Source organism: Ovis aries, chromosome 3 (assembly GCF_016772045.2).
Source record: "Ovis aries strain OAR_USU_Benz2616 breed Rambouillet chromosome 3, ARS-UI_Ramb_v3.0, whole genome shotgun sequence".
In the NCBI taxonomy this organism is placed as follows: domain Eukaryota; kingdom Metazoa; phylum Chordata; class Mammalia; order Artiodactyla; family Bovidae; genus Ovis; species Ovis aries.
Genome location: NC_056056.1, coordinates 182,575,460 through 182,593,925, shown reverse-complemented (window position 1 = coordinate 182,593,925; position 18,466 = coordinate 182,575,460). Strand labels below are relative to the sequence as shown.

The 18,466-nt window shown below is 37.0% G+C and overlaps 1 protein-coding gene across 1 annotated transcript in view; it reads right to left on the bottom strand.

The window, feature by feature from the left end:
- Positions 1–18,466, bottom strand: part of PKP2 (plakophilin 2) — a 97,109-nt gene that overhangs the window by 16,656 nt on the left and 61,987 nt on the right. Inside the window, exons 7-9 of the mRNA XM_012175044.5 lie at positions 5,705–5,822; positions 4,699–4,860; positions 3,664–3,837 (exon numbers count right to left, since the gene is read on the bottom strand). Of these exons, the coding sequence (XP_012030434.1) occupies positions 3,664–3,837; positions 4,699–4,860; positions 5,705–5,822 (454 nt within the window). The remainder of the gene's footprint in view (positions 1–3,663; positions 3,838–4,698; positions 4,861–5,704; positions 5,823–18,466) is intronic.

The following is an 18,466-nucleotide window of genomic DNA, read 5'->3' as shown; positions in this document are numbered from 1 at the left end:
TGCATATCTGAAGTTATTGATATTTCTCCTGGCAATCTTGATTCCAGCTTATGCTTGTTTTCTAGCATAAGCTATTAATTTTTATGTAATCAATTCATGAAACTTTTACTTTATGTGCTTTTTATGTCTACTGTTAAGAAATCTTTCCCTATTTCAGGTCATGAAGATATTCTATGTTAACACTTAGAATCTCTATTGTTTTATCTTCCACATTTAAATTGCACTGCTGTTGGAACTAATTTGTGGGTACAGTGTGATATAAGAAATATGTTTTGTTTTTTTTCAGTGGTATCAAATTAAGTGCCTTTAGTGTTTTAGAAACTTGAAAACTGTTTATTTCAATGGATTTTAACTTTTACAATGTACTTTTTAATTTTACATGTATACAATATAATGAGTTGATATATGTATTGATATACATTGTGAAATAATTACCACAATAAGTTTAGATAACATCCATCATCACGTATAGTCACAATTTTTTTCCTTCTGTGATGAGAACTTTTAACCAATACAGTATTATTAACTATAGTCACCATGCTGTATACTACACCTCCAAGAGTTATTTATATTGTACATTATACCACACTATATTTAGAGAATTTGCTAAATGGGCAAATTTTATCATCCTATCCCCTTTCCTTATATTTTTTGTGCTTTCTGTGTCATTTAAAAATAATGGCCATTATACTTGAATAAAGTTTACATTAAGGTATTCTTCCTGACAAAAATTACTGTCATATTTTATATAAAAATTCCATACTCTATCTTTCAGAAGCTATTCAGTCCAGTTCAGGTTCTTTGCCACCTAAGACACATGGCCATCAATTTTCAGTGATGTCTCTGTTATGAACACATAACAGTATTGAACAGTTATGAACACATGGAGTATTTTCTAGAACTATGTTTAATGGCCAGCTTTTCATGTTTTTCTGTTCAGGGATTCCTTTTATAAATTATAAAGCCAAGTATTCTTTATCATATATCTAAACACAGAAAATCAGGGAATGCAATAATTAGAAAAGAAATACATATAAGTCAAAACTTTAATAAAAAGCATCTCACAACTTAAAAGAATAAAGACTCCTCTTATCATTGTCCCATGCTGCTAATAATTTTCTCCTATAAATCTCTATTTAAGTTCAACTCCAACAGCTTTGGGTACAGATTATTACCAGTTTAGTACAGGTCTCCTTGCAGGGGACTGGACTGGTCTAAGGTTAGGTATGATTTTAAATGCCTTCACGTAATTAGAACAGTTGTGAAGATATCTCCATTTCCTGGATTCCTTTTGACTTGGAACTCTCCTGGTATCTTAGATTTCTGTTTATTTTTTTATCGCAGCTAGATTATTACCAAACACAGAGATTTTGTCTTATTCATCACTATATACTTAGCACTAGGCTAGCGCCTTTTAGTGCTCAAATACTGTTTAATAAATGAATAGAGGAATTAGAGTCTAGGTAACAAACTACATATTCAGAATTTAAGTGGCATATTCCTGTATATTAGGTGGCAAATATTTTTGTTTTGATAGGAATATGGAAACACTTCTGAATGGTTTTGATTCCAACATAGAATTTGGGATGGAAAAGGTTCTAAAATCCATATTAAAGGATTAGCTCATATTGAACCACCCTCAGAGCACAGTGTGGAGAAGGCAATGGCACCCCACTCCAGTACTCTTGCCTGGAAAATCCCATGGATGGAAGAGCCTGGTAGGCTGCAGTCCATGGGGTCACTCAGAGTCAGACACAACTGAGTGACTTCACTTTCACTTTCATGCACTGGAGAAGGAAGCGGCAACCCACTCCAGTGTTCTTGCCTGGAGAATCCCAGGGATGGGGGAGCTGGATGGGCTGCCATCTATGGGGTCGCACAGAGTTGGACACGACTGAAGTGACTTAGCAGAAGCGGCAGCAGAAGCAGAGCACAGTGAGCTTAAATCATAAGTACACAGCAGTATAACTTCTGATCTCTTCTATTAATTTGACTGGTTGTTGGTTAATAAGAGAGCCTCTGCAGTTTGGGAAAATGAAAGAAGTGGTTTTGGGAAACCAAGCATGGGGAAGTGGGAAGATAAGGCGATAAGCTCTGTCTCTCTGCTGTCAGGGCTCCCTGGCCACTCCCCATTTCCTTCTTGTGCACAAGTATGTTTTAAAGAATTTCAAAGAGATTAAAGTTTGGTTGTATTCTTAACCACAGTGCTAAAATCAGAGAAATACTGGCTTCAGTATTTCACAGTTTTATTCGAAGCTGAACAAGCTTTTGTATAAACAAAAGAATGAACATGGCTTCTCAAGTAAAGAACAAACAATATTTTTGTTAGGTACAAGAGTGCTTTCCTCTCTGATGGTGGATAATTAGGCTGCCTTATAATGAACTATTGGAAGAGAGTTTACTCTAATCATTTTATGATCAAGGCAAAGAACACAAGCTTAGTTCAAATAATTAAATACTTATAGAATCCCTTACTATGTTGCAAAATACATGGGAGAAGGAACAAATTTTTACTCTTTTTAAAAATAATTTTTTAAGACTTCCCTGGTGGTCCAGTGATTAAGACTCTGCACTTCGAATGCAGAGGGTGCAGGTTTGATCTCTGGTTGGGGAACTAAGATCCCCACATGCCATGTGGGGTGGCCAAAGAATAAAAAATAAATAAATTTTATTGGAGTATAGTTGATTTACATTGCTGTGTTAATTTCTGCTGTACAGCAAAGTGATTCATATACACATTCCTTTTCATATTCTTTTCCATTATGGTTTATCACAGGACCTTGTAAGTTTTTATTCTTTTTAATATTTTGATTTTGCTGGTGTAAAGTAAGTACATCTGGAAAGAGACGTAGCTTTTCATTTTGCAGTTGACTTTCTGGGACACAAAAGCACAGATGTTCTTTCCAACTGCAGTGGACATATGTTGTCTCTGTTTTCTGGCAGTCATTCTTCTTTTTGGTAACAACACTGACTTTTCCATTAGTGAGTCACTCTATATGGTACAAGTGGCAGTGACTCTTGCTCACTCAGCCACATGCCCCTGAAATTCACATGTGAGCACACAACTCAGACTTGACCAGTTAGAACATCACAGACTCCTAGCCACAGAAACTTGTTTGCAAATGGCTAAGTTCTTACAGCTATTGGGAAAATAGTAGTAATTTCTTTTCTTGTGGAGACACTGGGCTGGATGAAAGGTAAACCTGAAATCACTGGTGGCTATCTTTGCTGTAATATGAGGATAGCCTTTGAGAAAGAAACCAACAGAGGAAAGAAAACAGAGGCCAGAGATAGAGAATCACAATTACAATCCCTGGGGCACCTACATCCCACCAGGACAGAAGGAAAACCCACCCTGGACTTTTCAGTGATATGAGTCAAGAAATTCCTTTCTTTTGCCTAAGCCAGTTTAGGTAGGATTTTGAGACTTCTAACTGAAAGAGCTCTGACTAATACTGATAAATACTGAGTCTTTCACTTACAGTTTGACTTGGCTCTGCAGAAGCTGAAGCTGAAAGTCCTGGAAAGCCAAACTCTCTGGCAATTCCTGAGAACTTTCTTGACTAAAGCGAGAAAACTGATGGTTTTACTTCACTATCATTTCTGAACTTAATGTAGGTGTATCTATAATGTTATTATTTTAAAAAGTAGCACGATACTCACTGGTCCACTTCCTGCTGTGAGATTCTGGAGCGCTCCCAAAGATGCTTCTTGAGTATAGTTTCGGACACTCTTGGCGATCAAGGACAAATACATTCGTATCACGATGGAGTGCCACAGCCACTCCACGCCCTTGGGGTTGCTCTTTTCCTCTGGCATTGGCATGTCCTGGTATTGCTAACCACACACACAATGGAATCCAAAATTAAAGACTTCAAGTGATTTATACAATTTCATACTCAAACCAAGACACCAGAAGTATTGTCTTGCCTAGAGAAACTAATAAGAACTTAACTATTAAAAAGGCACACATGTATGATTTACAATCACTTAACTTTTAGCCCATGATGATTATTTCTCCCTCACCGTGAGAGAGAATAACAGAGAATTAACCAAAGACTGTTCTAGAATATTTTTCAGGTTGCTGATAAGCTAAAAGCTAAATTATCACAACTGCTCTGAAGATAAGAAAAACAGGCCTCTTCTCAGAGTCTTGTGAAGTTGTCCAGGATAGCATCAGGATTCTAAATTTACCAAGTATTCTACAAGTTCATCAACACAGTGGTACTCTGAGGAGTAGGAGAGATCACATTCCTTCAATTTTCATAAAATGCCAGTCTGGAAGGTGTCCTTCCTATGCGGTTTGCTTTTAGGATATCTTGTTTGTTTTCTAGAACATTTAAAGCTGAATGTCTAGGCTTCTTTTAATGTTAAGACAATGCTATACCACTGGCCACATGGTATTAAGTTTACTTCCTAAACTGTGGGGCACAGAGCATATGGTTTGATGGCTAACAATGTAAATCTGGGGCCAGATTGCCTGGGATGGAATTCTATCTCCTTTACTAACTTGCTGAATTATTTTGGAAAAATCAATTAACTTTTTTGTATCTCTGTTTCCTCATCAGTAAAGGAAGATATTAATACACCTCATAGGACTGATACAAAGATTAAAGGAACTTAAAGTAGAGCCTGACATACACTAAGTACTTAGAAATACACACGCACACTTTTTCTTTCAAAGACTTCCCAATATACCTGTTTTACTTTTCTGCTTCGACTGCCAAAACACCCAATGCTTTTGTTGTCAGCCTGGATATTCCGGTTTTGAATATAAATATTCTGGGAATATTTCTCTGGGAGTTCTGCCTCCAGCTGGTAGGAAAGGTTATGGAGAATGCACACACAGTTCTCTGTGGCCTGAGAAACAGGACAAGAATATTGATTATATATATGTATATACAGGTAACTTCGCAGGTATCATATCACAGAACTTCTGAGGCTTTAGATCTTACAAGGTTAACTGGATGCAACAGGGTGTGCCTGGACTACGGGGTGCCTGGGGGAGTGACATAAGTATGGCTAGAAAGGCTAGGGTTAAATCATAAATGGTCATGAGCACAATGCTAAGAAATAGAGGCTAAATTTTTTAAAACATTGGTTTTTACAGTGTGTTCAGAATGATTTTATATTTTAGGTATATTGCTTACCAGCCATGGGAGTTGGAAAACAGGAGGAGATAATACTTATAGGGATCAATCAGGAGTTGACGACAATAATCAGTATGAAAGATGCACAAATTAGGATAGCAGTAGTAGCATTAAAGAAGAGTGGTTAAACTATAGAGTATTTCAGAAGTAGAATGCACATGATTTGTTGTCCAGAGGATGTGGGATGTGATGGAAGAGAAGAAGTCCTAGATTACTTAGATTTTTATTTTCACTTGGTAGATGGTGATAAATATTAAGAGGGATTATACAGAGGAGCAAGTTTGGGGATGAAGGAAGAGGTGAATTTCATTGCTGAAAATGTAGCATCTAAGTTCCTTTCAAATATCTAGAGGTGTTAAACAGTTTGAAATTTGGGTCTGGAAAGTAGAAAGAAAAACTGGACTATATAGATTTTAAAATTTATGAGCATGTATGGGAAATCTTAAGCTCAACAAATGAGTTAATGAATAAAGTCAAACCCAAGCAGCTACTTCAAGAATACTCTGAAGTCTTAGTAAGACAAAATAATGAGAGATATCTAACTCTTAAATCACCTTGTCATCTGGCTGGTAATCTGCAATGGTGCCTCTGACATAATGGACCAGTGAGTCAATCAGTCCATCACACCTCCTCATCACCTTTCTCCCTTCAGGGCCAGCTGAACTCATATTTCTATTAGGAAAAACAAACAAACAATTAGTCATAAGATTTAGGCTTAAGTGGTCATGTATGGAAGCGAGAGTTGGACTACGAAGAAAGCTGAGCGCTGAAGAATTGATGCTTTTGAATTGTGGTGTTGGAGAAGACTCTTAGAGTCCCTTGGACTGCAAGGAGATTCAACCAGTCCATTCTGAAGGAGATCAGCCCTGGGATTTCTTTGGAAGGAATGATGCTGAAGCTGAAACTCCAGTACTTTGGCCACCTCATGTAAAGAATTGACTCATTGGAAAAGACTCTGATGCTGGGAAGGATTGGGGGCAGGAGAAGAAGGGGACGACAGAGGATGAGATGGCTGGATGGCATCACCGACTCGACGGACGTGAGTGAACTCCGGGAGTTGGTGATGGACAGGGAGGCCTGGTGTGCTGTGATTCATGGGGTTGCAAAGAGTCGGACACGACTGAGCGACTGAACTGAACTGAACTGAAGATATACTCAGGCTGTGTATCTAATAGGTTTTTGTTTCAAAGCTTTACTTTTGTTTCAAAGTTTCTTCCAAGGGAAAACTGGAAAATTTGTCCAAGTATGACAGACTTGTCCTAGACTCAATAAGTCACCAATTGCCTACAGTCATCAACTCTGGACACAACTTAATAAATATATTCATAACACATCATTGTGTAATGTAAGCCTTCTGTCTACTTCATTCCAAGCACCAGAGTATTATTTACTTAATCTTCACCCTATTTTTGAAAGGGTATAAATATATGAGGAAAACGTCTTACAGTTAAAAGTAGAATAAATGGCACATTAGCTGTAGTAATACACTACATGTTCAAGTCTCAACTTATTCTGTGCCTTAATTCTAATTAAATTAAAATTTCTTAAATTCTCTGGGCCTTAGTTTCCTCATTTGTAAATACCGAGTGTTAGACTATAACATTTGGAGGTTTTCCAGGCTTCAGCATAAACTGTTACTGACAAATATTAAACCAAATGCTCTAAAATGTGATGATTCTATAATTAAAATGACAGAGAGATGCCATGAAAAATGCAGTTTCACAGTGTATAAGACCTAAGTTACAAGCCTGACCTATAAGCATCTTTGCACTTAGTCTATTTCTAATTTGGCTAAGCCATGACACCTTTCTATAAATAGTAACTAAATCTACATGTGAAAAGTGCTTCTTTATAGACACTGAAGGTTATCAAATACAGTAAAGTAATATATTTAGGGATCATATTTCAGATTCAGATAATGTTTTTATGTTGGTATTACTATGTCCCTTTGAATTAATTTTTCTTGTCAGCATTAACTATTAAAAAAAATTTTTTTTCCAAAAATTTTAGCAGTTCTATAAACAAGAATGACAAAAGAACGACTTCAGGTTTCTAGAATTTTGAAAACCACCCTCATTCTCTTTTGCTAACTTCATTGGCTAAGAACTATTCCTATAAAATTTATCAGACCAGCTCCCTTCACTGTAGGCAGAACATTACAAAGCATATTCTTTTTGTGTATAATGTCTCAGTGTGATACTGAACACTGAAAGAACTACAATTCTGAGAACTTTGGGGGTCATATTTTCTTCATCTTTAATATACTGTAGTAAGTGATTTAAAAAAGCCTTTCTGTCCCCAAATACTGTTTTCAATACATATTGTCAAAGAACAAAAGTGCCTGGCGTTGTATAAAGAACTGCAGGGAACAAGGAAGGAGTACCCAGAGCTGCACCTGCTCCCAGGGAGATCACATCTATAATATTCGGCTGTCTTTACCCCATGAAAATGCAGTTTCAGAATCCAACCTAATAGTTGAGGAAATAAGACAAGCACCCTAAAACTAAGCATGTACTAATAATTTAATGGTTGCTGAAATGATACAATGAGTTTTTTATTTTAACAAAATCCCCTCTATGAGTAATTATTCACTTCCTTATTTTCCCTGTACTTGAAAGATTTTGATACTTTGTCCATTAAAAAAAAGATTATGAATTGGCTCATAGACTGTAAATAAAACCATTTTTTCCTATAATTTTTTTTCTTAAGAAATGATTATTTGAACCAAGATCCTTTATCTATTCTCTGAGCCCTTTAAGGTCATGGGATCTTAAGAAGCTTGACAAAACTGAAAAAGCATATTTCACAGTCTCCTTATATTGCACATGGAGAAACCAAAGAGCTGAAGTTACTTTTACTGGTGAGATTAAGTTAGTGGTGAAGTCAGGATAGGAGAGCTGTTCTTTATTCTGTGCTGAGGGCGGCACCAGAGTAGAGCAAACCTTATCTAACACTCATTCAGTCTGCCATTTGTTTAGCAAGTACCATATGTCCCCCAATACCGAGACAGAGTTATCATATTTTAAAGCTTCCCTTTGACCTTTTCAACATCTGGCTTGGAGAATGGCAGTAGTTTCAAAATGGCTTTGACAAATCAAAAGGTCTTTCTTCCTAGCAAAGCCCCTTACATACCGTGCAGATGAATGACTCAGCTTTGTTTAACTTCAGGCTCTTTATTTTGGGTGAGGATGGTAATTCAATTTGGCAGTACTTCCAGCTCACACACACTAACTGTTGTCTTGTAGTTTGGTATTATCCAGACTCTACTGGCTTGAAACGGGACTTATCAGGGGTTCCTGACAGCTGATACCTTTGCTGACAGAAAGTGCATGGAACACTACTACCTCAATATTTGTTCTTGCATATCAAAAATAGTTCCTACCTTACTCAGATACTCAGAAATATGATAAATGATAAGGGTGGATTATTTTACAGCAATACATCCACGAATAGAGGTTACTAGTTAAAAAGGAATTTGCTATTGTATCACTCTGAAAATAATCAGTAATTATTAGGAAATTATTAAGAAATTCATCTTACAGTATTTTTTCAACAACTAATACATAAATTTGTGGGAATGAGAGAATTAACATGGCTAATCTTAGGAAGAATCAGTCCTTTCACATTGTGTCTCCTGAGTCCTGAGAAATATGTATCACTGTTTCCTAGATGTAGCCCAATAGAGGTTTAATATGGAAAACTACCTCAAAATTGTTCACGAAATATATTAAAACAACTATCTTGTTGAAAAGTGAAAAACAGCATAAAAACCACAGTAGTTACTCGATAAAAGTTCATTATCAGAGTTACCAATGAATATACTGGGTTGCCATTTCCTTCTCCAGGGGATCTTCCTGACCCAAGGATCAAACCCGGGTCTCCCACGTTCCAGGCAGACACTTTATCCTCTGAGACATCAGGGAAACCCAATGAATATATTGGAAATGTTTAATTTAGTGTCTATGGTTTGAATTTGATTAAATGATGAATTTATTTCCCCTTGGTATAATTTAGCAGAAGTCTGAGTAAATATGTGAGCACCTTTCTGGAAATTAGAACTGTACCCTGTTGTATATTAAAATTGAAATATCAGGTCTTTGGGGCTAGGGGCTAGGGCTTCAGGAGGAAGTGGGTAGAGAAGGATGTGAACTACTCTAAATATAAAGGCAGGGCTGGTTCCGAGCTCTTCACCTCCACTGGGCCTGAGTAGGAGGATACCAGCACAAACTATAGCTGCTTATGTTTGATATTAAGAAGAATTTTTTTGGTAATGTGACCTGTAAGGGGTGAGAAAAAAATAGAATCTGAACCTCTGCATGTCTCTAACCAAAACTTCACATAGGAGGCTTCAGGTGGTTTATCTGAAAGCGAATCAGCGATTCCTGACTCTCTCCAGAACCATTTATCTCACACATTCCTCAGTGTCACAATCAAAAGGAGGGGGGGAAAAAACCCCAGAAAACAAACACCCAGGACCTTGCTGGAATTAAAATAAAGAACTGTCTTTGTTAAGATTAATGACAGTTAAAATTAATGACAATAAACTTTAAATTCATATGGCAAATCAAAGTGTGAACAGTGTCAAATGATAAGAATAACTGCAATGTAGTGCATTTGCTAGACATTATTGTATACTTTGCAAATATTATGCTTTCACAAAATTCCTGAAATTAGGGTGTGCTGAATTTCATTCAGAGTCCTGACCTATGGCTATTTTTTAAAATCAGAATTACCTACTTCTAATGGGATTTTTAATGGCCCTTCCATAAAAAGTTATGTGTGGGGCTATGTGCAGGCAAGCTGTCAGATATAGTCTATCAGCGTTAAAAGAAAGTTTGTTACAACACAGAATGTCCAAATGTCATATATGGACAACTGGAATTAAAGGCCATAGTTAGTCACCAGGGCGTGAGAACGGCAGGCAACAAAAGGATAGGAGTGAATCTTTCCAAGACATTTCACTGACAGGTAATTCTAAGATGCAGAGATTAAAAAAAAAAAACACAAAAAAACCACGAGGGACTACTTCTGATAATAGGTGGTTTTCTACTAACACACAAATTTACACGTGTGTTAATGTACCTATCTTAAAGGTCTAATCCGCATACTTAGTGATCACAATGGTTTTAAAAAAACTGTGGCTATATTTTCATTTTCACCAACAATTATACGATTCCTAATAATACATGTTATAAATTGTATCCCAAGTGGTACCAGTCAATTTAAGAGCTTGGTCTAAGTCCATTCTAAGACCCAAAAGGCACTTGATAGGACACTGGCTGATAAGGAGGCATCCTTCTTCCCGTTGTTATTTGAGATTTAGGTCTGGGTTTTTGTTTAGCTCTCAGATGATACATATCAAACAGTTAGGCCTTGTCTGTGATTAACCTAGAGAAAGCAGCCGAGGCAGCTTGTGGTTGAACAGAACAAAAGGGGAGCCTCACTTGAACTGGCAGAGGAACAAAAACCCTATGCCAAAAGAAGGGTTTGTCTGTTACTCTGAAGTCAACATCAGATCCTGCAGGTATCCGCAAACATCAGCCAAAGTAAGCTGCTCATTCTGCAAACAGAAGCAACATTGGGAACAGAACAAAGCTGTACAACCTACATGTCTTGTTCTTTCCAGGACAAGGAACATCAACTTTACTAAAGATACGTCTTTTGAAAAAGGAAAATAGTCATTTGATAATAAGAGAAATTAGACTCTCATTTAATTATCTAATTCTTAATTATTTGAGTAACTAATAGGATTATGCACAGAGACAGACCAGATAAATCTTTTTGTCAGGAGTATTCAGAATAAGGGATAACTAAGCAAAGGTAAACAGAACGAAAAGCACAGTTAAGGAAACACAGTTTCAGCAGAGTTCTGAAGTTTGATATCCAGGTATTATAAAAAATGAAATTCAAAAATACAATTACATGCTTTATTGTGCAGGAGTAGACAGATATATGAATTAATGATGCTAAAGCTGAAACTCCAGTACTTTGGCCACCTCATGCGAAGAGTTGACTCATTGGAAAAGACTCTGATGCTGGGAGGGATTGGAGGCAGGAGGAGAAGGGGATGACAGAGGATGAGATGGCTGGATGGCATCACTGACTAGATGGATGTGAGTTTGAGTGAACTCGGGGAATTGGTGCTAGACAGGGAGGCCTGGCGTGCTGCAATTCATGGGGTTGCAAAGAGTAGGACATGACTGAGCAACTGAACTGAACTGAACTGAGACAGATATAATTGAATATATTAAAAATTTACATGGAGATATTCTTTTTCCAAAAAGTAGTTGGTACTGATACTACCAAAAAACTTGTCCTTAATCAAGAGGCTCATCAGGATTAAGGCTAATAATTATTGCTTTTCTTTCTAGAAGTACAGTTTGCTTCCTCTGATTACTCCCCACCCTAGACTAGCTAGATCTTCAGTGATAAGTGAAAATGGAATTTCTTTTGAGACAGTTATAAATTTTAGTACAAATAACTATATTATACATTCATTAAAACACATTTACTAAACAATGACAGATGTAGGAAAAAGTTTTAAGTCATTTTCAGGAGAAATGCATTACCAATTGCTTTTCTTCTTCCACAGCATAAAATACAATTAGGAAAAAGGAATATGTTTCATAATGTTTCATAGTAATGTTTTGTCATTTGTCTTATTATCCTAAACAAAATGGCAAATTCTGAGGTAGCCTTTACAATGCAGAAATGGTTGTGTGTGTGTGTTTTGTTTTTTAATTTTTATCTAATAATGGAGCATAGCTGATTAAAAATGTTATATTAGTTTTAGGTTTACAGCAAAGTGATTCAGTTATATATACACATGTATCTACTCTTTTTCAAGTTTTTTTTCCATTTAGCTTATTACAGAATTGATCAGAATTCTTTGTGCTATTGGTTATCTGTCTTAAATGTAGCAGTGTGTATATGTCAATCCCAAACTTCCAATCTATTCCCTCCCCGCAACCACATACTGGTTCTCTAAGTCTGTGAGTCTTGGAAATAATTGGTAATCAGATGTGGAGATAAAATTAAGCAAATGGTTAACAAATAATAGGACTTCAGGAAAGCAACTTTTCAGACTTTTGTGAATTCATATTTTTATACGGCTATACTGAAAAAGGACAGAGATGAATGAGTGATGGAATGATGAGCTATGATTGAGGAGACAATCATTCATACAGCTACTCATCCTTTACCACATGTGACTCTCCAGTCAACATTTTCCCCAACTCCCAGGAAACATCAGTTAAGCAACTCAGTGCCTCCATGACAGTCTTTTCGGACCGCTTCTACACTTCTTATCAAATGGATTGTGGTTATCTCTTCTGGTGCCTTTCCCCCACTAAACCTGGAGTTCCTCCAGGGCAAAAATAGGTCCCATTCCCCTTTGAAATTTCAGAAATTTAAATAGTGCTTTGGATACAGCAGGCACTCGAGTACTGGACAGGGTTGGATAAGAGAAAGAGGAAAGACAGACCAAGTGGTAAAATCCCAAGAAGCATGGATTAGTTGCTTTTCTCAAATTTCTGATAACTGCTTCTATTATTGTGGAAGAGTCAATGGCACTTAATTTCTTCAACTGAAGAATGAGACTGCTAACAGAGCCTGTCTCAGAAGAGTCTGTGTTTGGCCTAAAGTGTTTTCCAGAACTTTGAATATTACTTCTCTTTGGGGTAAGCATTTTTCCGACTTTCTAGTCAGACAGCAGCCCATAGTCTCACACCTGTCCACTTAAGTGCCTGTCTGACCCCTGGAGGCGGGGGAAGGGGAGTGGGGAGAGTTCTGACTTGTAGTATTTGTAAATTTCTGTGGTGTAAATATTTCTACCATGGCTGATTTCAAGGTGGCAACATGATGCCACTGCATGTGGAGGTATGAAAAGATTCTAACAACTGCTTCTGACAGCTCTACCACAAATTGGAATGTATCAATTTATTTTTCTTTTACTAACTATTCATTATGCTAGCATATTGTTTAAGAAAAAATTGCCACAGTCCATAGGGTCACAAAGAGTCGCACATGACTGAAGCAACTTAGCATGCATGCACATGGTGTACTTGACAGTTTTCGAAGGATAACCCTGGTGTGTTCTCCTATTTGAATGCCATCTCACAGTATGGCATTGGAGCTGGTAACAGCTCCAGATGGGCAGAACTGGAGTCACTGTCACAAGTTCATTAATGAAGCAAAGATTTTACCTGCAGAGCATATTCACTCTGCACCACTGCTACATAAAGACCTGGGTGGTCCCTCTCAGAACTGATCTCATCATCAAGTAAATCAAGAAACAAAGTCACTGGTATACTGGTATGCAGAAGTTTTATTCCAAAGTAGATTGAAGGAATTTAGCTACACTAACCTAAGCAGAGATATTACTTTGCCAACAAAAGTCTGTCTAGTCAAGGCTATGGTTTTTCCAGTGGTCATGTATGGATGTGAGAATTGGACTGTGAAGAAAGCTGAATGCCGAAGAATTGATGCTGTTGAACTGTCGTGTTGGAGAAGACTCTTGCGAGTCCCTTGGACTGCAAGGAGATCCAACCACTTCATTCTAAATGGGGCTGGTGCACTGGGACAACCCAGAGGGATGGTACAGGGAGGGAGGAGGGAGGGGGTTTCAGGATGGGGAACACATGTATACCTGTGGCAGATTCATGTTGATGTATGGCAAAACCAATACAATATTGTAAAGTAGTTAACATCCAATTAAAAAAATAAATTTATATTAAAAAAAAATAAAGGAGATCAGTCCTGGGTATTCTTTGGAAGGAATGATGCTAAAGCTGAAACTCCAGCAGTTTGGCCACCTCATGTGAAGAGCTGACTCATGGGAGAAGACTCTGCTGCTGGGAGGGACTGGGGGCAGGAGGAAAAGGGGACAGAGGACGCGATGGCTGGATGGCATCACCGACTCGATGGACATGAGTTTTACTGAACTCCGGGAGTTGGTGATGGACAGGGAGGCCTGGCGTACTGCAATTCATGGGGTCGCAAAGAGTCAGACACGACTGAGCGACTAACTGAACTGAACTGAACTGAACCTAAGTCAACCACAATGTCAAAGATACACTCAGGATGCCAAATCATTGTTGGTTCCACACTCAGCAGGGGAGACAATACCCCCAATGAACTTGTAGAAATTATATTTGTTAACATTTATGACCTTTTTATGTAGTTAAGATTCATTTTTATCAGAGCTAGTCAACACCAGTCAAAATCTTTTTAGAGTAACTTGGAGTCAGAAAAACCATAATTCCTAAAGATATATGTGCCCCAATGTTTCTTGCAGCACTATTTACAATAGCCAGGACATGGAAGCAACTTAAATGTCCACCAACAGAAGAATGGATAAAGAAAAGGTGGCACATATATACAATGGAATATTACTCAGCCAAAAAAAGGAATGAAATGGTGCAATTTGCAGAGACATGGCTGGACCCAGAGACTGTCACAGAATGAAGTCAGAAAGAGAAAAACAAATATTGTGTATTAACACATATATGTGGAATCTGGAAAAATGGTACAGATGAACCTATTCGCAAAGCAGAAATATATACACAGATGTAAAGAACAAATGTATGGACACCAAACAGGGAAAGACGGGGTAGGATGAACTGGGAGATTGGGCTTGACATGTTTACACTACTATGTATAATACAGATAACTAATGAGAATGTACTGTATAGCACAGGGAGCTCAATTCAGTGCCCTGTGGTGACCTAAATGGGAAGGAAATACAAAAAAAGTGGGTATATATATACATATATATACACACACATGCACGTATAGTTGATTCACTTTGCTGTATAGCAGAAAATAACACAGTACTGTCAAGTAACTATACTCCAATACAAATTTAAAAAGAAAAAAGAAGTAAGCAACTATTCAGAAGACGGCTCTGCTCTCATGGAAATCGAGTCTATTTGACTGAAGGTTCCCTATAGGTCTTTTCTTAGGTTCTAATTTACATCTCCTTACTGACTTTTATACCTATTGTGACATCTACCTGAACTAGTCTACAAAGCCAACTCCATTCTTGGAAAGACCTCCAACTTCATATGCTTTCTGTTTTCTTTGTTAATAGGAAATTCAGTGCAGAGGTTCTACTTGCATAGAATTCTTTAAAAAAGACAATTACCGAAACATAGATATAATGCCTATAAGACAGAACATGACTATATACTGGCATACCTGACTCTGTGAGGTTATGAGACTGTAAAGGGCAGAAGAGGCTTAATCCGCAGCGGAGCAGTTGGTAAACAGGTATACAGTTTGTATACATTGATTAATATCAACATATCCAGGACAAGATGAAGAGCTCGGTTTTGGAGACAGGCTTCCTGGATGACAATTCCAGCTTTGTCTCCTACTGGCTGTATGATGTGTGAAAATCACTTAACCTCCCTCAGCTCCAGTTTCCTTATCCATAAAATGGGAAGGCCTACTTTACAAGGGTTCCTCTGAGAATAAATTGAGGAAATTCTCATAAAGCATTTTGAACAGTTTTTACAACATAATATACAATATATGTTAGCTATTATTATTATAAACTAGATATAGAGATGAAATAAGAATAGATTATTTTAGCAAGCAAATACCATGATACTCAATTTCCCTGTCTTTGTGTAATATTCTGCTTGTGAAAGTAGTTCAAACCAGTGGTTTGGATTGTCTTTGCAAAATGTCATTATGATGGGAGTGGATTTAGGATAAAATATATCTGAAAAATGTGTCTTACTCAAACCATGCAAGTCTGTTATTCCTTGTTCATAAAAGAAGACTACAGGAAGATTTGTAACCAATATCTTTGTCTTTAGATTTCTACCTTCCCAACATACCTTTCATGTTATTATAATTTTTCTACTTCACATAGAACTTATATTTCTATTCTCCCCACACTATGAATTTTGCTTACAGAAGAAAGAAAATTAACTCATTAGCATGTTTTATAATGCCCCTATAGTCTGGCCTTAGCTAATGTTTCTAACTTCTGTTTCATTACTTTCCATTACAAATTTGATACCTTGCCAGGCTTGATTATCCACCTAATTTATGATGGATTTTAATTTGCTTATTCATTCATTTACCCATTTCACTCAAATACTTGCTTACTATATGTCAGAAACCTTGCTAGGTGCTAGGAATTAGAGATTAAAACAATGCATAGGCTTAGCTCTTAAGAGTTCACAATCTAATAAAAAAGGTATGCAAATAACTTCCCATAAAAACAGTAATAGATGCAAAATCTGTACACAGGTGATTTACCTGTAAAAATTCCCATTTGAATTCTTAAAAACAAGTAATGGTGTTTGTCTAAGGAGGCAGAAAAATGTTTTATAGAAAAGATGAACTTTATCTTTGGTGTTAGATGATTAGGAGATTAAGCATTTAATGGGAAGATAATGGAAAATGTTTCCCAGGAAATAAAATTGAATAAATCATTGACTATATGAAATTACCTATAACATCTAAGGAAAGCAAGTATTTTGTAGCTTGCTTGTACTTTGATGTATGTTGGTGGAAAAATGTGAAGTAAGACTGTAAAGAAGCTTGTAGACAGACCCAGAAAGGTTGCATATGCTGTAACTGAGGAAGGTGTCTTCTATTTTTGCTTTATTTTCCCAGCAGGTGTTCCCCTCCCTCTTGTTACTTTAACAAACCCTGTTGTCATCGTTGCCATGAAGCAAGTATCTGATCCAGGTCTGGCCAAGCCAGGGGGACAGAGGCTCAAATGATATGTATGCACTTTTCAGAAGCAGGGTCAGGGTTAAATCTTCCCTGAGACTGACATTTGAAGAAAGAAGTGTACTTTTTCTGCTGGGTGGCCTGGGGTTTAGGGATCCGCTATGTGGAGAAGGCTTGTTTACATTTTTAGAGAATGAGCCCAGTAGTCTTCAAAGAAGAGTAAGCAGAGATGGGATATACAGACATATCTTGTTTTATTGTGCTTTGCTTTATTGAGTTTTATAGATATTACAATTATTTTTTAACAAATTGAAGGTTTGTGGCAACTCTGTGTTGTTAGATGATGGTTAGCATTTTTTAGTAATTAAATATTTCTTTTAATCTTTATTTGTTTATTTTATGCCATGTACAGCACGTGGGATCTTAGTTCCCCAACCAGGGATAGAACCTGGGCCCTCTGCATTGGGAGCATGAGTCTTAACCACTGGAATGCCAGGGACATCCCAGTAGTAAAGTATTTTTAAATTAAGGTATGTGGACTGATTTTTTGAAGACATACTGCCATTGCATATTGAACAGACTGTAGTATAATACAAACATACGTATGTATGCACTTGGGAAACAAAAAAATTTGCGTGACTTGCTTCATTGCAATATTCACTTTATTGCAGTGGTGTGTAACTGAATTTACAATATATCTGAGGTATGCCTGTCAACAGGAGACTGAGTCTTAGAGATGCTGAATTTCTGCCCCAGTCCTTGAGGCCATGGTTCCTGGTGTATTTCTTTCACTTCCACAAGTGGCTATCAACATCTCAGCCACAGGAGTTATCTGGTTTAAGGAAGTTTGGAAGTCCCAGCCATGGCAATCAGAGAAGAAAAAGAAATATAAGGAATCCAGATTGGAAAAGAAGTAAAATGGTCACTTTCGCAGATGACATGATACTACACATAGAAAATCCTAAAGACACCATCAGAAAATTACTATAGCTAAATCAATGAATTTAGTAAAGTCACAGGATACAAAATTATTACACAGAAATCCCTTGCATTTCCATAAACTAACAACAAAAAATCAGAAGGAGAAACTAAGGAAACAATCCTGTTCATCAATGCAACAGAAAGAATAGAATACCTAGGAATAAAACCTACCTAAGGTGACAAAAGACGTGTATGGAGAAAACTATAAGATACTGATGAACAAAATCAAAGATGATATAAACAGATGGAGAGATGTATCATGTTCTTGGACTTGAAGAATCAATATTGTAAAAATGACTATACTACCCAAAGCAATCTACAGATTTAATGCAATCCCTATAAAATTACCAATGGCATTTTTCACAGAACTAGAAAACATTTTTTTTTTTTTTTTTTACAATTTGTATGGAAACACAAGAGATCCCGAATAGCCAAAGTAATCTTGAGAAAGAAAAATGGAGCTAGAGGAATCACATTCCCTGACTTCAGACTATACTACAAAGCTACAGTAATCAAGACAGCATGATACTGGCAAAAAAGCAGAAATACAGATCAATGGAATAGGATAAAGCCCAGAGATAAACCCACACACCTGTGGTTACCTTATCTTTAACAAAGGAGGCAAAAATATACAACGGAGAAAA